This window comes from Haemaphysalis longicornis, unplaced genomic scaffold (assembly GCF_048455015.1).
Source record: "Haemaphysalis longicornis isolate Haplotype H1 unplaced genomic scaffold, Haemaphysalis longicornis Haplotype H1 scaffold_7, whole genome shotgun sequence".
NCBI lineage: Eukaryota > Metazoa > Arthropoda > Arachnida > Ixodida > Ixodidae > Haemaphysalis > Haemaphysalis longicornis.
This window is the reverse complement of record NW_027526422.1, coordinates 31,792,044-31,813,940: the sequence shown is the minus strand read 5'-3', so window position 1 is coordinate 31,813,940 and position 21,897 is coordinate 31,792,044. Positions and strand designations below refer to the sequence as shown.

The 21,897-nt window shown below is 49.1% G+C and overlaps 1 protein-coding gene across 1 annotated transcript in view; it reads left to right on the top strand.

The window, feature by feature from the left end:
- Nucleotides 1–158: 158 nt before the first annotated feature.
- LOC144145104 (alpha-mannosidase 2-like) overlaps nucleotides 159–21,897 on the top strand; it is a 62,416-nt gene continuing 40,677 nt past the window's right edge. Inside the window, exon 1 of the mRNA XM_077676598.1 lies at nucleotides 159–914. Coding sequence (XP_077532724.1) covers nucleotides 426–914 — 489 coding nt within the window. The 5' untranslated portion in view covers nucleotides 159–425. The remainder of the gene's footprint in view (nucleotides 915–21,897) is intronic.

Here is a 21,897-nt window from a genome sequence, read left to right as displayed (position 1 = left end):
GGCTTGATGGTCGAAAACAGCGCTTTAGGTTGGTCACGTGGGGCGTCGATTTTTACGCCGCCTATAGGGAAGACAGGGAACGTCCAAGCTTGAGAGGCCGACTCTACCCCCGCTCTGTTTGAGAGTGCTCGCGTATTCGCCAGGGGACGCTACCGACGCTACGTTGCCGGCCGTGAAGTCGGAGTCTCCCTTTCCTCTTTTCTCCCCTCTCCTTGTTCTCGAACGCTGTGCGCGGAGCCAGAGCTGGCAGAGCAGCGGCAGTTCGATTTTTCGTCGTCTGCTATGTAGGCCTAACAAAGACACCGTCCGTTCGCCGCTCAGCAGCCAAGCTCCATCGCTCACTCGCGCCATGGCAGGTCGCGTGCTGTCAGCGTTGCAGGAGGCGTGAATCTCGGCGCTCCGTGTGCGGAATTTCGCGATTTTCCATGCGTTTGCGGTTGGTCACCCCTTCTCCGTGGTTCTTCACACGCATCTACTATTCGCAATCGACGTGTTCCGGCGTCATGAAGTGTGCTAACCGCAACGGCAAAGTACGTGCCTTTGCAGCTTTCTGTCTGGTCACCTGCGCCGCTCTCGTGTGCTTCTACTACTACTCGAAAAACGCGCAGGAGTCGTCTGAGCTTCATCTGCGCCAAAAATTGTATGGCGATGCTCGGCGGCAGCGCGATTCGTCGGACGTTGTGGACACCAAGGCGTCGAAGTCGACTTTCGCGTGGCCCTGGGCCAAGAAGGAGGCGGCGTGGTCTGCAGCCGGCGACTGCAGTGCTGTGAAAATGCGACGCGATGTGGATATTTACACGCCCGACGTGTACCCTACACTTAACTTCAAGCCGCAATCGAGGACCTATTGGAACCAGACCTTCGAAGACCGCTATTACGAAACGAGGAGCCAGTGGGCCAAGCTACCGCTAGAGGTGAGAAACCAAACTCTTCAGTTGGATTTTTGTCTTGCAGCGGCGCGTCAAATTGATGCACGATCAAGCAGCCGGGTCTTTCCCGCCGCGCTGTCGCTATCTCTCCCCGCTAGCGGAAGATGCAGCTGCTTGCCTGCTGCGCGAGAAGACGACGGTGCACACATCGCGATATCTCTCTCGAAGGAGAGACGGTGAAATTTCCGCGTACTGATATGGGGATGAGTTAACTGATAATGCAGCACGCAGAAGTAATACCGTAGCTTTTGCGAGCTCGTATGTAGAATGCCGTGTACTTAAGAGCGTCACAAACTTTAAAATTGAAGGCGTCAAAAAAAAAAAAAAAAAAAAAAGGAACGCGGTAGTGCCACTTAAAATGACAATATCGAGTGTCTTATCCTTCCGTTTTACCATATAAACTGTGTTCTTCGGGCGACTGTTTCGACTGGGGATCGGGAACCATTGAGCCGTCACTCACCAGCTGATGGCTGAGTTGAGTGGCAAAGCGGTTGTTTTTCGGCGATATTCTGAGATGTTTGTGTGGCAGCGGCGGATCGTCGTGGGATTCGATTTGGTCAATGTGCATCGGCTGTCGGACCGTGAAAAAGTACACTGCAGTCCTCGAGAGAATGTGGTGGTGGAAGCATCGCTGAAGGCACTTGTGGAGATGGTCCGTGTGCCCTGACCTGTGCGTTGTCGGTGGAGAGGAGCCACGGCACCACGATGGTGGTTCATAACAAAAATGTGAGAAAACCTAAGCACCTCACATGAATTGTCAAAGCGAAATGTCCGATTGAATTCACGCCACGGAGTTCTGCTTGTGATTAAATCGGTGCAGGTTTCTTTCTTTTTTTCTCTTCGCATGTCGGCTGCAGATCGGAATCGTTTCGACCATATTGCTGGGAAATTCTGCTGCAACCCAGAGCGGCCTGACTCTCTGGTGACTGTTGCGCCGGTGGGCGAGGCTAGCGAAAGTAGTGCTTGACGTGTCGCTGCCGCCGAAGGAGGAGGAGGAGCAAAACTCCATTATCAGTGAAGTCGAGCGAGTTCGTTGACGCCGGTCTCTTTTCCACGTGGCTCTGCGCGTGCCCAGGCGTTGAATATCAGCGCAGTCTTTTTCAGTGGTGTGAAACACGCGCTATAAGACGCATCGCAGTCACGTGGTTTTCGGGGCCGTTTTGCTGTCACAGACGCCGTCGACGCCGGCATTTTGCCTTCCGTTTCGATACTTCCGCCTCGAAACTTGAGCTTGAGACTTCATGATGCACACTTGTATGAAACATAGTACTGTTAAACCTGGATATAACGGAGTTGACAAAAATTCCCATTTTTTCGTTGCTTGCAGCTTTCGAGTTAAAGCTCACGGGAATGAAGCAGAAACGAAACCAATATGCCAGGCATAATTGATGCTGAACTCACCCTTGTTCAAGGATATATTTCACGCTGAAAACCGTGATTTGCGCTTGCTGCTACTACATGGCCCCCGAATTCACAAATGTAGCTATATCACATTTGCTTTTTGATATTTTTCGACGCCTTAACGCGTTTCAAGAACCAAACTTCTGCTGAAAGGGCGCCTTTTCGCGAACAATATGCTCTTTTCTGCAGTCAGAATTGTTGAAGGGATGCTAGCTGGGACACTGTACCGGGCGCTGACGTTCTTCTTTCTAGCCGGTGGAGACGGCATTTAAAATTGCGAGCTTGTCTTGAACAGACAAATATTTTCGTATTCAGGCAGCAGAAATCGTCCACAAACCCATACCGCAGATATCAGAGGTCGCACGCGACTATACACGCCGACAGGCAAGCCTAGCACCTAACCTACACCGCACTCACACGTGGAAACGCACGAGAGATTGCGGTACGGGCGAAATTCGCTAAATTAGTGCATTTCACCAGCCGATTTTTCAGAACGTAGGGCAAAAAACCTTTACTCATCAGCGTAGCGAATTCGTTACATCCAGATTAATCGTCGAAACTCATTCGTTACATAGAGGTCGCAAACACGTGGGCTTCAATGAAGGTGGACATGGGGAATCGAAAAACTTCGTTAAATCTAGGAATTCGTTACATAGAGGTTTGTTACATCCAGGTTAAACTGTAAATTCAAGTGCTGTCACGCGATAGATCGGTCCACTGTGTTGGCAAGCTTTGAGCGCAGCAATATTTCCATTCTGGTCGGTAAAGTAATAAAATATGGCGGAAGATGGGTGAATCTTTCAAATGGCAGGGCATAGCCTCCTTGGCAGAGTTACTACCGTAGCGTCTTGCAGAATGCACCAGAGCTAACGAAACACCTTGTGAACACATGTTCCGCTATGCGCTTGATTTTAACATTTGAGCTACTGTCACTCGCTTTGCTCGTCACACTTACAGCGCATACTTGCAAGCCGCTGTCATTACCAGCGCGCCCAAGGCCGCAATTTCTTCCCGCCGCTTCGGGGGGTACTCAGTCGGGTGTCGTTTCCGACACGAGCTGCTTTCTTTGTTTCTTCGCGCCAATTCCCACACCATTGTTCGCAAGTGTTGAACGTCTAATTACCGGCCTGCATTTAGGCCACTTGCTGCTCCCGGGACTGTTACGACAGTAACGTTTTAACCAAGCGGACGCCGCTCCAGCCTCTTTCGAACGACCTTGATGCATACCAGGGCCTCACTCTCGGGCGCAGCTGGAGCGAGTCTGTTCGAATGCATTATCGCCGTACGCAGCTGCTGCTTGACTGGTGGGCACTCGATATCTGTCGGGGCGGTTTTCGTGGGAAAAGTTCCACCGAAGAGCGTTGAATGAGATATGTGCAGTCATGACACGAGAAGCGCGGACTTCAAGCCGGTTGCAAGGGAATGGATGTATGCACGTTTCTGCTTTCCTGCGCATCTTTCTGCTTCGCAGAGAATGGAAAAAAAAAACTGGGGCTGGTTGATAGAAATCGACACTGATTTGTAGCGCGGTCAGATATGAACTCAGTCTGGTAGCAATCCCTCCGAACGTGTACCGCAGAACACGCACGGTGCCAGAGAGAACGAACGCAACGCGGCCGCTACGCTTGTGCCCGTTGTGTTGTGTCCAGCTGTGAACGTTCACTGCAGAGGAATGGTTTCAGAGCGAACGGTCTACTACGCCATGTCTCTCGCAACGTAATTCATCGCGTCGCAATGACCTTGAGTCGCCCAAGCGCAAGTGTGGCTGGTGTGACGTAACGCCACGTGATCCGCAACGCAGAGGGACAAGGGGTCGCAGATGCGGTACCACGTGGTTAGGCGAGGGTCTAAAGGCTGCTTCGCCGGCGCTGATAAGCAATGATAATCGCACTCAACACCTTCCCCGTGGTTCAGCACGTCCATTTTCTCGATTCCCGACCTTGTAAACTATACAATACAGTTCCGCAGAATCTGGTGTTACTGATGGCGACGCACTGCCAAGGCCCGCACTGCGATTTAAGGTGTAGTGCTCTGCGCATGCGATCGGTTAACACAACGAAAACGCCGCCTCCTCCTTGGAGTTGAAGTTTCTGCGCACTAAAAGTGAAAAAAAAAAAAAAAAAGAAAAGGGTGGGGGAAGGTGGGCGGGTGTTTAGCGCGCCGAAGCTACACCTGCGATATGGTTCCGGATTAATTTGGACCACCTGACGGTTTTTACCGTGCGCCGAAATGTCGACACACGGGCGTCCTCGCTTTTCGCCTTCATTAGAAAAGCAGCCTTCGCGGCCAGGATCGAACTCGCGTGCTTGGGCTCAGCAGCACAACGCCACAGCCACTGCAGCCGCCACGGCGGGTAGTTGGAAGCTAATGCAAATGCGTTACCCGAACTCATTCGCGTGGGACGTTATTCGGCATTCTCGTGTAGCGCCAAAGTAATGACATTAACATTTGCTCTAAATGACATCAGAAGGTGATTTGTTTCAGAAATTAAAGCGCATAAAACATTATAGACGCATTTACATTTTTATGCTGCGGTTATGCGAGCTTTCTAATCGTCGCTGTTGTCATTATGCGATGAAATTTCTCTCACCCTGTAAGCTCGCACGGCCATACCGAATTTCATTAACAGGTAATGTCTTTCGCTTTTTTTCCGTGTGACAGGGCTATTCGCCGTGTGAACCCGTGCGGCCGTACCGATCGATTGTCATTAATATCTAAGTTCATTCGCTTTGAATGACGTTTTTATCGCCGCGCAGTTCTCTTGCAGGGTCAAAGCAAATGTCATTAACAACTAATGTCATTCGCTTTCATTGATGTGTTTGCCTTGCGATAGGAGTATCTGTCCCCGGCAAATACATGCCTTTCAAACCGAACGACATTAGTTGTTAATGACACTTGATTTGAACTGCACGGGGAAAGAAATGCCATATGAGAATGATTAATAATAGCAGGGACGATTAAAAAAAAATCTCGAAAAATGGCAAAATGCGTCCATCATGTTTTTATAGGCTTAAAATTTCAAAAACAGATCACCTTTTTCGGAGTAAAAAATGTATCCCTGTTCTGCAAGTGACATCAGTAGGCTTCGCAGGCTGAGACAAGCGGCACATCCGTATTTTGCTAGCCGCGAATACGGGAGAGCGTTTGCGAAGGTGATGTTGGCCTTCTTTTCTGTGTAATTGAAACGCGGGGGGAAATGCTGATTTATTGATCGATTGATTGTAGGGTTTAACGCGCCGACGCAACGCAGGCGATGAGGCGTGCCGTAGTGGGGGGCCCCGGATTAATTTTGACCACATGGGGATCTTTAACGTGCGCCGGAATCTCGCACGCACGGTCGTTTTTGCTTCTTGCCTCCATCAGAAAAGCGGCCGCCGCGTCCGGGAATCGAACTCGCGTCCTGAATGCTGATTTATATGTAGTGCTCTTCGGTTCATTATTAAACTCCCTGTTTAGTGTCGGGCATGCAGCTGCGTGCTAGAAACGACTCATGCGAAACTGAAAATTAATTGCTTCCGACCACAACTGCAGTGCTGCTGCTGCAAAAAAGCGCACGCAGCAACCTCAACACAGCCTTGTCTGAAATCTTTCGCATCAACTTAGTCTGTCAAATTTATTTTTAGCATGGATAAGCATGTTTATTTTGAGATTTCGCGGCATAACTATTACAAAGTAAAGTAGACAAATCTCCTCGCTTTGGTCGCACTGATGGGACATTTCAAGGCAGCATTTTAAATCCGTTTCTCTACATTTGTGTCTCCACCGACTTTTCCAGTATCTTGTCGAGGAACGTAACTACTGTAGGATCAGCGTAAAGTTGCGCATATTTTTCTCATTAAAAGTCGTGTGCGTACGATGCGGTGCCCGTTGGGCAGATTTTGTTGCCACTCTCGCTGCTGTACGGTATTATCTGCTTTTTGTGGTGAAAATTACGTATTTCGTACAAGCGCAGCGACAGCAATGGAAATACTTTTGCGTATTCAGTCCGGCGTGAAGACCGACTTTGGACTTTGACTCGCGCGCAGTTTGCACTTTTGATAGCTGCGGCTTTGACCCTTCGCCATTTGATTTCGCACGAAGAAAGCCTTGCGTTCAACCGTCGTCGTCGTTAGACTGAGGGTCGTATAATTTTGCGTATCCATGCAACCCTCTCCAAATCCAAACTGCTTCAACCGTGCCGGAATGGCGCGGTCAGATCGACGTCGGCTTCATAACGCGATGGACCTAAGTTCGCTTCCGACCTCACGAGGCGTTCTTTTTTTTTTTTTTTTTTCTCTGGAGGTGCTTCCACGATCACCATCATCGTCAGATAAAGTTGGCTTTTCTGTCGGGCGTTTTAGGCACTCATGTACGAATCAGTGAGACATAGAAGCTTCGCTTCAAAACACCGCACCGCCCTCCCCTGTTTTCTTTTCGTTCGGGATTTTGTTTGGGCTCTTTTCCCGGTCGCCTCAAAATATTGGAGACCAAGGCACACTTCGGGAGGCGGAACTGGTGTTCGAAACGAAACTCGCTCGAGGCGGGCAAAAAGTCGAGGCTTCACTTAATCGCTTTATTGTAGTCTCTTGAAGGCAGCGTGCAGGAAAGCAGGTGTATGTATACAGACGGCGTGCCTAGAAAGGCACGAGCTGCAGTTCATAACTCATTTTCCAGCCTTTTTTTTTTCCTTTTTGAAAACGCGTCAGTGCGACGTCACCCTTCGTGACAGTGCCTGTCACGAAGGGTGACGTCGAACGCGCGCGTTTGGCGTGACGTGGACAGACCTATGTTAGCCTGAGCTGTCGCTTGGGCTGTGTGCAAAAGGTGTCAACTTGTACAGCCGTGGATAAAGTAAAAGCGAGCACAAAAATACGAGCATGCAAAATCGAAGAATGGGGCTCGTAGAGGTCACATAATGACGCGGTTGCGGTATGATTGGAAAGTGACATTCCCAACCTTTCGTACTGTTATGAAGCCATTAAGAATTGCGTGAAAAGAAATTTTACAGTTTGGGTGTCCTGGTTCATATTTTGGCGTTCGCATTTCAGTTGTCCATGACTGTACATGGGTGTCTAATGAGAAGTGCCGGTGGATTTGTCGGGAACCGCTGTAATTTTGGTTTACCTGATCAACCACAGGGAACCCCCATGATGCTTCGCATCCTCATCAGGGTTCCCCACGGGAAGATGGTGTAATTTCTTACCGTAGTGACACCTTCTAGTAGGGGTTGAAAACTATACAGGAGACCCTCGTAAAGACGGACTCGGTTAAGACGAACAACACTTTTGCTCTCTTGTAACATGCACAATGCGTACTTTGTTGAATTGGATAATCCGCTTTACTCGACTTTGTTTCGCGCTTCCGCTAATGTTGAATGAAAGAAAATCGAATAGTGAGGAGACACGTTTCGTTGCGTTTGTTCAGTTTTCCAGGGATGGTATACAAAACTTCACATCTTTGTTGATGCTGCCTTCGTAGCCTCATTGACCTAATCTAAGAACACACTTAAGTTGATCGAGCAACTGTGTTTTTTTAGGAGTACTCGAAAGATGCTGGAATAACACCCACTCGTGTATTCAAGCTTTATGAAACGCGAAAAACAAACTTAGTTATTCGTTGCTTTTAATCTGTAGTCACACCTGACGCATCGCTCACATATACGCCTCGAGCTTCGCGATCGCTGCGTTGCCTGCCGCCGCTTCTCCGCGGCGTTGACGGGATTTGCGCTGCGTGGCTGGTAGGGGCTCGTGCAGTGTTTTGGTTCTGTTTTAATTCTTTTCGCCTTTCCACGCACTAAAAAAACCTGTTATGGTGACGTCTATAGGCAAAGAGTACATTTAGGTCACTTAAAAAGCAGCTGCGTCTTCGTAGAGTACCCGATCGCCTGCAAGAGCTACCCGGGGACGCGGTTCTGCGCGCTTCGTCGCCGCTCTTCCGGGCGTCGGCGACGGCAGCAGCATATCACCCATGCCACCTCCAAAACATCACGCACAAATGAATTCTACTGTCGCCTCGTTTAGACCTGATACTGGCGCAATGAGAGGTTGGCTTCATTTTGCAGCGTGGACAACGAACGCGGCTTCGTTTCGAATATATACGTCGCAGAAAAATGTGTTTCGGGGATGTGATTACCCAATCCCGGACAATAACTAATGCCTATATATAAAAAAATAAACCATGCAAAAATGTTAAATAAATTCCAAGCCTGTGCGTCCTTAAATATGTGCCCACACACGCCATATAGCAAGAACCAAGGCAAGTTAATGAAACCACGGGAAAAAATGCTGTGCAAGTGCGGAATTAAGAAACATAATAGCTCTATACGGAAATGAAAAAAAAAAAAACAGTGCTGCTTCTGCCATGCTAAAGACGTTCGTCGAAACTAAAGCCAGGTAGGGTTCACTAGACCAACTATACGCGAAATGCACTGCTTTTTCGCGAGACATCGGTGGGGGGGGGGGGGGGGGGCACGCTGTGTACAAATGCGAAAATGCGAAGCGGAATCAAGCAATGAACGGTTTAGTTTTCCAACACACAAATTTCGCGTTCACTTTCCTTTTGTTTTTCTTCTTAAACGAAGAGCTGTTCGTACTGCGGACGCATTTTTGGAAGTATACAGGGTAGGCTGTTCAACAGTTAAGCGATGAAAGGTGTCGTTGGAAGAGTGTGGTATGGAATAAGGCCCTCTGATTTCCGTTTCTGTTTTATTCTGCAGGCTCCCTGTGCCATATGACGATATTTAGAAGGAGCATTTAGTCGCGGACGCGGATTATATTCTAAGCCTGTCTCCGCGCTGCTCGCAGAGGATATATATGTAGCAGATGAATGTTTGCGGGCGCTCACCTCCCGACAAGACGACTCTGTCGTGTGTTGATCCCCGAGTATAATTATGCATTGTCCATCGTACTTTTGTTTAATATTTCCGAAATTAACACAGACTGGCTTGTAAATGGTGGTGATCAATATATGAGGTATAATATTGGCAAACGTAACTGGCATGGTGTCAGGTATGAGTGCCGGCGGCTGATTATGTAAGCGCACAAAACCGATTTAAATCGTAGTGTATAGCCGTAGCATGAACAACTGAGGAACCGGTGGTTACGGAGACACGGCTAGTAAATTCAGGTCACTGTAACTACAATCGGCTCCATCATACGCCGGTTCCGCGACGCTGGCCTGTGGCACGCACCTGGCGCCTATACAGACCGAATATACCACACTAAGATCGTGTCAGAAACATTTACACTCTCGTAAACACACCCCATTTGCGAACAGAGGGACTGCTCCACATAAATATGGATTTCAAACGCCCTGAAACGGTAAATCTCAGTCGTGAACGTGCCGCAAAAGCAGCGGCGGCACTGGGGATCGAGCGAGCGCGGACTCCCGCGGCTGCTTTCGAAACGGGCCGCTAGGGAGATTTCAGTGGCGCCCCTACAGGCCGCGCTCGAGGCGTATAGCCAGAACATTAATCGACTCTTTTCACTGCTGTAACTTTTGCGCAACTTTAGACGGAGACAGATACAAAAAGGGACACGAAGACCAGCGCAGTCTTTTTGTATATGTCTCTGTCTAAAGTTGCGCAAAAGTTACAGCCATGGATTCAGAATACCAACTAGCCCGCCTAACCGTGTTATTGCAGTTCTTTTCACTGCCTCCCTCATTTCTGCACGCCCCAGCCGTGTTTTTCCGCAGCCTTTTCTCCACTACCGTATGCGCAGATCTATGCACAAGCTATTCCCCAGTGCAGCGGTGGTGTACGAAACCTTTTGAGAATCGCTAGTTTTCCGCACTGCATAAGTGGGTGGTTTCGTGTTCCGGCCGGTGCACGTCTCACGTGGCTGTCGTCGTTTGACGAAGCTTGTACGCGTGCATCGTGTGCCAGCCGCCCAAGCCGTCGCCCAGCGTTTCGAGCGGGCTCATCGGGGCGAAAGGGCTGCGGTCTTCTTCGGGGCGCCGGAACTGTTCCGGCGTGTTGAGTTCTCACTACTACTAAGTGGTTCACGCGGCCTCACGCGATTGGCTGCGCGCGCGAAACGTCACGGATGACTGCGCGCAGAGAGAGAGAGAGAGAGAGAGAGAGAGAGAGAGAGAGAGAGAGAGAGAGAGAGAGAGAGAGAGAGAGAGAGAGAGAGAGAGAGAGAGAGAGAGAGAGAGAGAGAGAGAGAACAGACTTTATTGTCATCCCTTTTAAGACGAATGTACCGTGCGGAAAAGTCCGGTATCTTCGTCCCATTAGACGGCGGTCAGGAACCCGTGGTCCCTGGCGGCGTCCTCTGCCAGCCAATCACATGTAATACCTGTGCCACACGTACACGAAAAATGGCATTAAGTGTTTAAGGCCTTAAAGGGACACTGAAGTGATTTGTAAACAATGCGGGATTACGAGCGCAAATTGTAGTCCGGAGTCCCTAGGCCCTGTTTCGACCACTCTGAGCGCGTTTACGCGAATTTATTTAGTAGAAAAATCAATTCGAAAATGCTGTCCTCCTCTCTTTACGCTCGCCCATTTTCTGTGGCGTTTTCGTGTGACGTCAGCAGGAGAGGAGCTGGCAATTGACTGCGCTACTGCACGGCTCGCCGACCTTCCGCGAACGAGCCCAGCGTTTAGTCCGCCGGCCGCCGACGGGTCGTCGCAATTCGCTCGATCAGTTGAAACTAAGCCACAACACGTTTGGGAATAGAAGAATGTGCCTTTCTTTACTTCGTTAGTTTGTACACTGTATCTAGCTCCAAGTCAAGGTCGCTTCACACAAGCGCTGCACAAGCGCACATGCGACGCTTCGCTGACTGGTACGCCAGTAGGAAAATATAAGGCCTCTTGAAGGGGGAGAAGAGTCAGCGAAGTCAATATAGGTACTAAGGAAATAAAATCAACTGATATTTTTATCGTACAGCGTAAAACTAGTGTGCGGGAAGCACTTTTTTGCGCTGGGCGAACAAGCACAGCGGTCAGCAGCACGACTACGCATCTGCGAACGCTTTTCCGTCTACGAAATGCAATTGCTAGACGTGAGCTATTGTGGAAACTCGGGGGACGCTTACTGCACGAGCGCTATACAACAAATAGTCGCCTAAGCTGCTTGAAATATTAAAAATAAAAGTGTAAACTGGTGATACATTATATAGCTTATATTTCCGTTATCGGCATCGTCCGCCCGTAGCCTAGTGGTCTGGAGCGCTAGGCATATCACCGGAATTGTTTTGCAAGTCACAAGTTCGAATCCCCGCGGGTACATGCTTTTTTTTTATATAAGTTAACTTTTCCGTATTTCGCCGATGTTTTCTATACTGGGTTCACCTTTTTTTGGGCCGCAACATTCATTGCTCCACGAACTAGTCCGCAGAACTCGCGCAGGCTGGCACTGGCGCGCTAGCGAGTTCTCGTTGGCGTGCTGTTGCCATATGCACCGACTGCATGCAGGCAGTGGGCCCAGGCCAGAATCAACAGACCCTTGGACTGGTGCGAACACGCTTTTTACGATACAGGCATGAGTGAGGCAAGCTCCAAATATGGGGGAAAAGCGCATGCATTTGAGCGTCTGCGGGGACGCGGAGGGCGTTCATGCACTGCGTGGGGCTCAGCTAATGAATGCTACGATTCCAAGCCGTCCTGGGAGGCTTATCTTGTGCATTTTACAGTCGACAACATGGCAGAAGCGCGGTACTACGATTACTGTGATATTGAGAATGCCCATCCAACGATGCCATCGGATGTCAAATATGTTGTTTTACAGAACCGAAGCCGAAACTTGTTTGATTGTTACCTTGGGCATCGTCCAATCACGGTGGCCCCTCCTCCCAACGTCACAGCTTAGTTGGTGCGGCCGCCGCAAACCGCGCATGGTATTTTTTCTTCTTTCGCGCTTTCTAAAATAATTACCGATTAGTCAACTGGATAAACGATTAAAAGTGTGCTAATTTGAGCCAGTCTACGCAGTGCAAGCAAAAACGGGAGCTTGACAAATTCACTTCAGTGTCCCTTTAAGATACCGAATGACATTATTTGGGCGGGCCGTGCTACACGCGAAAACGCGAAGGCACTAAATGTGGTCATGATGGTGATCATGACCAAAAAGAGAGATTCACTCATATTTTAGAAGTCTTTAACATTGAGGAAACGTATTACAAGGGTCAAAACTGTTTTTTTGTGAAAGAAAATGTTCTGAGAAATAGTGTTTTAAAAAAACAGTGTGAGCCATTTCTAAAAGTGGCTTCAGCAGCTGCCGTCACCTGCCAGCGGTAGCCAAATCCGTAAATTTTGGAACACCGAGCAACACGATGTTTTGCCTTTTGCTGCTGTTTTAGTGAACTTGGTCTTCTTCAGAACTTCGCCACCAAGAGAGCAGAAAAAATCGTCTTATTTCAAAGTTCAGCCACGTTTCCGCGTCAACACTCTGGTGCTGAGAGTTTCGTTGGTTTCATTTGGTGCTCATCGCGTTCTAGAGTAGGCAGATTTAAGGTGTTCGTCGAGGCGAATGAATTGTGCGGAACTCCTTAAACAAACAAACAAAAAAATACATTAGAGCGAATGGCATTAGATTTTCGCGTATAGCAGCGAATTAATGGCATTAAAACTTAAGGAATTAAGCACTTAATATCATTTTTCGTGTGCGTGTGGCACGGGTAAGACACCATGCCAGAATTGAACGCCGCCAGAACCGTTCCCCGCACCGCTCCCGAAGGGCCGGCCGGGGAAGCGACTTGCTTGTTTGAAACTGCGGCGTGTTCGTCCGGGGCGCACTCGCCATAGTTCAACGTCACTGAAAAATCAGAAACTACGCCAAGCACAACACCACCCGCGGAAAACCGTCTCACTCCAGTTCCTTTCGACCCAGCTGTGGTACAATGAAGGCTTCGCGTTGCCTCGATTCACCACCTATGCGTTGAATCCGCGCCATTTTTTTTTCCTGTGTAATATTTATATGGCGGCGCGCAGGTTCTTGGTACCATCCGCTGTTCACATCGCCGAAATTTGCGCCAAGTAATCTGTATTCATCATCCACTGCCTTATTAGGACCACGGCAGGACGGCGACCTCTCCCATTGACCTCCAACCGCTCCTGTCCTGCGTTTCTCGAGCCCATTCTTGGCCTCCGAACTTCCTTATTTCGTCCCCCCATCGAGCTATTGGCCTATCCCCTTTTACACCCGTCTCTCGGTATATCCACTCTGGTAGCCCCTGGTGGTCCACCAGTTGTCGTTTCGCCTAGCTCAAGTCCAAGTCCATTTTTTTTTCTTGGGGTTCTGTCGGACGCCCAGAAACTCTAGTTGGAATAAACTAAATAACGTTTTCTGCTCTCTTCTTTCTTTACTTGAACTATGATATCATCTACTACTCGAGTCTGTTCCCTGATCCAGGAAGCTCGTTAGGCGCTTGTATTTCGCCGTGCTCGTCAGGCCTGGGTTTTCTCCCGCGTTTCGGAGCGCGTCCAAAGGCTGCTTTGCAGCGGAAGGGAAGGGGTAAGCTGCATTGCTGCCGTTGCAGCGGCTGCATAGAGCAAGCTGAGCCCGCGCGCTTCTGCAATTTGGCACGGGCCTGTCGTGTGGGCCCGTAATATCCATTCTCCGAGTGCGGGTCCCTCCCATGTCCCTGGTAGGCGACGCGGGCGTCCTCGCATTCCGCGACCGCCCACAGATGTCCACAGCCGCAAGTGTGATGACCATGGCTGCGAGGCAGGCCGCCGCCTGGTCGACCGTCGCTAGCCGCATCCGTCTCCAGTGCTCGCGACATGTCTGTGTGGGTGTTGTGCTCAGGCGGAAGGGGCTGCTAATGATGGTGTGTGTGCACGTCCGGTTGGTTTTGCGGCGGGAAGTGCGCCGAGAAAGATTTGCATTCTTCGTGTGTTTGTCCCGTCTTGTCCTTTCTTGTGTCAGCGCTAAGATTATGTCTTGAGTATCATATAACCAAGCAGCCCGACTTTCCGCCCCTAATCCTTCGTGCGCTCGATTATGTAGTCCATGCCATTTCGTCTAATTGACCTGCGCATGTCAAACACTATAATATACGTTTGTTGCTTGCTGCTGCAAGTTCCCGTGATGCACTGTCGTGGAGTGCTTGTACGAAATACGTTAATGGGGGCAAGCTGCTCAAATTAAAGGTTAGACCTAAGTATGTAATCGTGTTACCGTTCGTTAATTCGATGTATACTTTTTATTGCACAATATTTTTACACAAGCGCGGGAATTTTGGAAACTTGTTCTCGTGGACGATGCATGCACATTAATTGTATGGCCTCTAAAACTGCCAACTTTTTATTGCTCAACTCACTTGTACGCACCTGTTCGAGTGCGCTTTACGTTCATGCTCGGAACACTTGAAACGCATAAAACAGCTCTACGTTTATGAGGCGCTTATTTTGGGCCTTTTTTTCAGCTCTTCAACTGTTCTGTCTAACCTGGCACATAGGCAGATTTGATTGCTATCGTTTATCCAGTGCTTATACAATTCTTTGCCCCTATATTTTGTTTTATAGCGAAGCTGTTAGCCTCTAGATGGTCGGAAAATGTCGTGTCAGGTCCCAGCAGTTCTCGCTTAAGGCGCCGAGTGCATGCGTCAAGCTAATCAGGCATGCAGCATAAGCTCAGAATTAGTTTAACGAAACTACAAAACAAGCATCGAAACCTCATGATGGATGATGATAGGGCGTCTGTGAACAATGGGACCCCCTCCCTCCCCATGTGTTCCTGGTAAAGATTATGTTTGCAGGTTATATTTGAAGGCTAGGCAGGACTAGTGTCACTAAATAGAGCAGTTCTTGCCCAAGACGCCGAGAGCACGCGTCAGGCTAGGCACGGCCCAGCATTTGCCGCCAGAGAAGCCGAGCGCAAGCGGCAAGCCCGCCGAGATGACGAGAAACATTTCATACCCACCCCCATCAGCATTTGTAGTGGTTCGCTGGGCATGTACTCTCGCAGGGCGGGATGGCGACCATTTTTTTTTTTTGGTAGACCAGTTACCACGTCAACTTCATCGTATCACCTCTCGCCATGTACACAACGCGTTGAAATAATTCACCCCCCCCCTCCTCCTCTAACTCCACGCGTCTTTGAACTTTCGAATTCACCAAACGGTAAAGGCCCGTTCACACTTGTGGGCATCATCCCATCCTATTCTTAACCCTTTCCACTAAGCAATAGAATAGAATAGAATAATAGAACAACGCGCCGTCGTTATTCTCACTGCTCTCGCGCAGCACCGAACTGCCCTGCCGAGAGACTCTGCCCACAACGGGTTCGAGAGCGAGCCACGACTCTCGCCGCGAGTGTACGTTTTCAATCACTTCACCGGGAAGCGATACATTTCATAGTACAGGGGTTTATTACGCGGAAAACCACGATACAAACACTACACTGCACTACGCACCTAGCCCCTGGGGCATACAGCCGTCAGCGTGTGCCCAGCCCGTAGTCGGGCAGCAGTTATAATCCGCCGGCGTTGGCCGGCCGCAACGCTCGCTGACGTAGGGGAAGGGGGCTCTCTGTGGCCGCTACACATTTCCAAGCCACTGGACTCGACCGCTCGTCCGCTGAGCTCAGACGGCGCAAGCCGTCACATCGCGGATGCGGGGGCAACCCACCAATGAGTGGAATATGCCCGCGGAGACTCGCCGGGCATCCTAGATAAACGCACTGACGCAAATCGAGGCATGCGCTAATCGACACAGTGGGTGCCGTGACCCACGCAAGTGGGAAACAACGGTCAATGCAAGAAACGGCCAGAAGTGGCCGAAGGGCATTTACGTACCGTGCGATCGCTGCGCGTCCCAAGGGCGGTCTCTCCGGGGAGTCTCCTCGCCCCGATATGGGGTGGTTGGCCCCCACACACTTGAAAGCGAGCGAAAGCGACGGAAATTCGGTCGCGCGACGAAAATTGGTCCCGACCATTCGACAAAAACGATCGTCACGCGGCAAAGCGACGGAATTCCCGTCGCTTTCGTCGCAAGTGTGAACGGGCCTTAAAACCTGTCACTCTTTGGTGGGGGATATTTCCAGCTGTTACTACGCGTACGCATAAACCAAGCATACGCGTACCTCGTCCGCTTTCGCTTTTTCTTTCCCCTTGTACATTTTATCGTCACTCGCTAGCTGTGTTTCTCTCGTCCTTGCAAATCGCCATATGTGTGATTCGAACGAGCTACCCCTATATATCGCTGCGTGCGCTCCCGCGTCCCGACTTGCACACACTGCGCGCGGGTGCCGACCTTGCAACGCCCGAGAGGTGCGATAGCTTTGCAAGCATGCGACGATAAGCGCGTGCTGCCGGAAAGATACACTGTAAACGGAAATACTTTGGATGGGGAGTAGATGGCTTGTCCTCTAGCGCACTCCGTATACGTAGTTTTATTTACTCCCCTAATAGGGACTATTTTAAAAACTCCCCTAAGGGATAGAGATTTATAGTGATCCAGTGACTCCCCACACATCACTTGTCACATTCGCATGTCGCCTTGTACAGGTGCCGTAATAAGTAATTAAGCAAGGATTTGTGAATATCACAAAATATTTGTCTTACTGGCTTTATGACAGCCGTTACCGGTTTACGGGAAGCTTTTTTTTCTATTAGGGAGGACTCCTTTAAACGCGCACCAATGCAGCCAGGCAGTTCCCCGAAGAAGAAATTCCTGCATATCTACGAGACCGTGTTCCAATTACTTTTGGTCGCACCTCGACAAATGAAATGAAAGCACGAAAATATGAACCAGAATACCCAAAATCAAAGAATATGAACAGTGGGGATAAAATCATGGGTCGCTGGTGGTATATTTGAAAAGGCGTACGCTTTCAATATTTGTTACTGTAATAAAGCCACGCGACAATATCACCTACACGGAAAGAAGTCGCATTTTTTTGTGCGTTCTGGCTCATGTTTGCTTTCCTGTTTCATGCGTCCATGACTGTACAAATAGTATATAAATAAATGTTTGACTAACAGGAGTATTTAAAGAGCTGCCGAGCAGAACCTACAGTTTCGGCGGACGCATTTTGCAGATTTCAGTTTTCAAATTTACGCACTATAATCACGACGCCCTTATTTGCCCCTGCCGGACAAATTTCGCGAACATCAACGCATGCTGTGCCGGTTGCGAACAGCGGTCATCTGCGACAGTTCAAGAACTTTACAAGTTTGCAGAGCAAATTTAGATAGGAGAGTTGATGGCTGTGAGTCCGTTCGGAAAGCAGCACAAGAACAGAACCGTGCGAAAGACGTCATCTCGCTCTCCGCTTATTTCCTATTCACCACTGTGTTTTCGTGCGGGATTGTGTTTTCCCGGTTTTCCCCGCAAATCTCTAAGCAGGGAAGAAGCTGTACACCTCGCCTCCAAACTGCGTCGGTGCTCACACCGGCGCTCCTCCATCACATGTACTATCCCAGCGCACAGTGCGACATCTGCAAACAAGGCTCGCCATTTTTCGTAATTATTTTATATTTTTATTTTTTCTTTAGTTTTTCTAAACTTCGTTCGACCAACAATGTCCATTTACGCTATTATAACGATTACAGGTAGAACTTTCCCGAAATCTGCAATATTGTGTATATGGCATGCGGTCTACGTTTTGACATTCTCCGTATTTTTAAGTATCTTTCTTAATTTCTAGTTTTTCAAAATTTCGTTCCACCAATTATCTCCATTTACGTTACTATAACGATTACAGGCGGAACTATCGCGAAATCTGCATTTTTTGGGAAATGCAGGGCGTTACACGGTCCTGGCTGTGGGGGTACTCGGCAAAGAATGCTATACGCATCAAAAGTGTCTGCTGCAGGGCAGCTTGTCAAGTGTCGCTGTCGAAACAGACGACCCGAATCACGGGGGCACGCCCCAGAGGCTATAAAAAGCGCGCCTACTTTTCTCGAAAAAAAAAAAAAAAAGCTGGTGAGATTTGAGGCTGCCTGAATGCAGCGTCCCGCTTACCCGGTTTTCGGGGGCGAGAAATGTCGCCCGAATGTGCTCATTCCGCATCTCTCTTTCTCGCTCCTATTTATTTTCTTACTTTATACGCGCGACGTTGCCCCGCGCACCCTGCGACTCCACCGCGATTCTAATTTATCCCGCGGTTCGGGGCGCGGTATACTTTCTACGCGGAATGCGGAAACGCTCCGGCGTGTATGAATTCGCTGCTTTACGTTTCACGCATCGCTGACGGCGCTGCTTTTCCCGAAAGCTTTGCAAGAGAAGAATAACATCTTTGGAGAACGTCGTACGGGTTTAGTCATCTCTTCGTGGCGTATTATTAATGTATGCAATCGAGCTTACTCGCGCAAAAAAAAAAAAAAAAGGGGGGGGGGGAGGGGGGTAAAAAAGGAAGTAGCGGCATGCTCTGTGCGGAGAGAAACAGTTCTTCCCCTTCGCTCTTCCGCGCAATAAGCGTTTTCTCGAGCGGGAATTGGATCAGGGTCCGTGTTGCACTGCAGTGTCGGGTACCGAACCGATGGACTGAGGGGTGTGCTTGTAACGAGCAGAAACAGGCGCACGGATGCAATTGGAGGAAATGCAATGTCGGTGTGCCAAGCGTTTCGTGCGCGACATTTAAAACGATAGATTTTCTCGGAGGTTTTCTGCTGATAGAACTGACTCGATTTGAACGTGCATGCTTTGTTTGACGAAAACTATATTTGGCGCGAAATTCAAACGGGTATGCTCATTACTGCATCGCGGGCTGTCAACAGCACGTCTCGGAGTTTTGCTGTGTCCGCATGCGTTTTTTATATATCATCATTCCTTGTGCATCAGGGGCCTGATTGGCGCCAAATTAGAATAGTTCTGTGTCGCGCCAAATGCGTGGAAACCGTGCCATAAAAGTAGCTTCCGTGTCATCATCGTATAGCCGTCAAGTCGCTGCGCAGCGCTAATGAACACAAGGGAAGTGTCACATATGTAGGCGGCCTTTTATCAATCAATCAATCAATCAATCAATCAATCAATCAATCAATCAATCAATCAATCAATCAATCAATCAATCAATCAATCAATCAATCAATGCTAATGTGTATTCCCCTGCATTCCTGTAACCAAGCGTACTTTAAGAGAAACCAATGTGACTCTCGTATGCACGTGAGCGGGCGTTGTTTCAGGTACAGTTAGGCTTTGAGGAAGTCGTCGCAGAATGTGATGTGCGCCTAACTTTGGTAGAACATTCGTCCGTGTGTACGTAGGGGGTACGGATCGATCGATATACCCTCCGTGTGGGCGTAGTGGCTACAGCAAAAATCAGAGCAAAATACGATTTCCACAAGCTTCTCGGGAATCTCAGATCTGCCCCTAAGTACAGTAAATTTTCGTTGTGCATAGTGTTTCGTAGTACCCGCCGCATTGTATAGAGATCAAGTCATCTATGCTTTTAACGAAGTATCGCTTATAACGAAGCCAGCTTTCTGCCCCGAAAAGTTGGTTCTAGGGAGAGTTCACTGACGTAACGTTCTTGGTGAAGCTCTTTTATCATGGCCGTCTCAGAATTGTTCTCACTAGCTCCTTCCAAAAATAAATTCCCTGTGTTGTAGTTTCTTTTGCAGAATCTCTACTCTCTTGAATTGCGTTAATTCTCCATACCGCCTTTCATTCGCCGCTGGCAGCTGGCGAAAAACGATCCGCGCCGAACTCTACTATACCCTCCTCCAAAAACGAAGGGTAGATTAGGAAATAGCGTGTCGATGGGTTCTTTTTTCTTTTTTCGAACGCCGCGGTCCGGACAGCGGACTTTGCCAGGCCGGCGAAGTCCGCTGCCGGGAGGGCGTGCATTGTACCTGCGCTGTCGTTTTCAGCGCGCTCGAGCCGCGGTCAGCGACCTGAGAGCGGCGGAGCCCAGTGGTGGGGAACGGCAAACGTTTTCCCCCGAAAGGACTTTTCTGGCTTCCAGCTCACGTGGCTCGAGACGAATCGATGACGCCGCCGGCGAGTCTGACTGCGCGCTGCCGGCGCGCAGCGCTTTCGACGTCGTAGACGCGTAGCGGCCTTGTGTGCGCTTGGATGCACGCTGCAGTAGGGCTTTCCCCGCCGTATAATCCACTCTTGGCGCGCTTTCTTTCCGCCGCCGTGACGTAATATGCGAAACCAGAGCTTCTCGGAAGGCGAGGCGAGCGGGGCCCGGCTTATTGTCCCCGCCCTGGACAGGGAACTCCGGCCCCGTATGATCGCGCCACTACGCAAACGGCAGTGTTAAGAGGAGATAAGCGTAAAATTTACGCTTCAAAGCCGCACCGTGTCCTGAGGGGGTTTCATAAGTCCTCAGGAACAATTTAAACCACTCGGAATTGTTATGTTCACCATAAATACGGTAGTCGCCGGAATTGTACCCGCAACTTGGTCCTCAGCTATACCGAAACTTCTGGCTGTTCTAGAAGTGTGCAGTAGCAGCTGCAACGCGGGGAGAGAGCGATATCAGCTTGTTGTCAATCGCAAATATTGCCCTGGGCAGGTCCCGTATATATGCTTGCGGCTAACCGACGATACGCTTTCAGATGTCTGTGGGCACTCGGTCATTGCCGCCAAGTGTTTCCAGAGGACTTCTGTATCGCAAAGCCGCCTGAGGTACAACCGTATATTTCCTGTTCGGGTCAGTAGGACAAGGACCTTGCTTTTTTCCTCGGTGTCGCCTGAGATAACATTGTTATGAAACTGCAAGGAAGCTCCGTAGCAGGTATACCGGCATCCCAGTTGCGTTGTGCTGATAACTTTATCATTTTGTACTCTTAAAAACCAATCAAGGTTTAACGCACCGTATAGCGCTCGGGAGCATTTTAGACCACGCGTGGGTTCTTCGTATAGGGAAGGAATTGTAAGGACGTATACCCGAAATGATGCGTCATGCTGTCCCTAGAGAGGAACCAGAAAGCTGTCGTTCAAATCCATGTGGTACAAAAAACGAACTACAAGCGCTGGGGGCTAAACGGTGATTGGAGAGCATTTGAGCCTGCCTCTAGTGACAGTGCTAGAAGTAAAACGGCAGTATTATGTACACTCATTAGCTTTTATGACGAAATGACACACGCACAAGGAAGTGCCAAAAACATCATCACATCATCATCTTCCCATGCGCTCTTGCATAATCCCGTCGACGGAGTACTGCGTGTGACTGTTTCGTACACCGCCATGATCATTGCGGCTCAGCCAGCTCGTGACACGTACGGGACGTGCCAACATTCTTAATGAGTTGGCTCGTACATCTTTATTTATTTATTTATTTATTTATTTATTTATTTATGAAATACTGCAGGCCATAAAAATGGCCCAAGCAGGAGTGGGAGGTGGTACAACGATAACGATATGACCAATTACACAGTCGTACAGGTGTAGAGAAAAAAAGAAAAAAAAAACGGAAAAAACAGACAGGTGTACAAAATATTCACAAGTAACATTAATCACACTTCAAAGTAATTTTCCAAAGATTTTAGTACATTTCCAGACTCAAAAATATGGTGCGGCAGTTCGTTCCAGTCTGTTATTGTGCGAGGGAAAAAAGAGTACTTGAAGTTGCTAGTGCGTGCAAAGATAGGTGTGAATTTGTAAGAATGGTATCCTCTAGTAGGACATGAAGATAACGGAGTGAGGACGTGCGAAAGTTCCACGATGCTGTTTTTCCTGGATAGT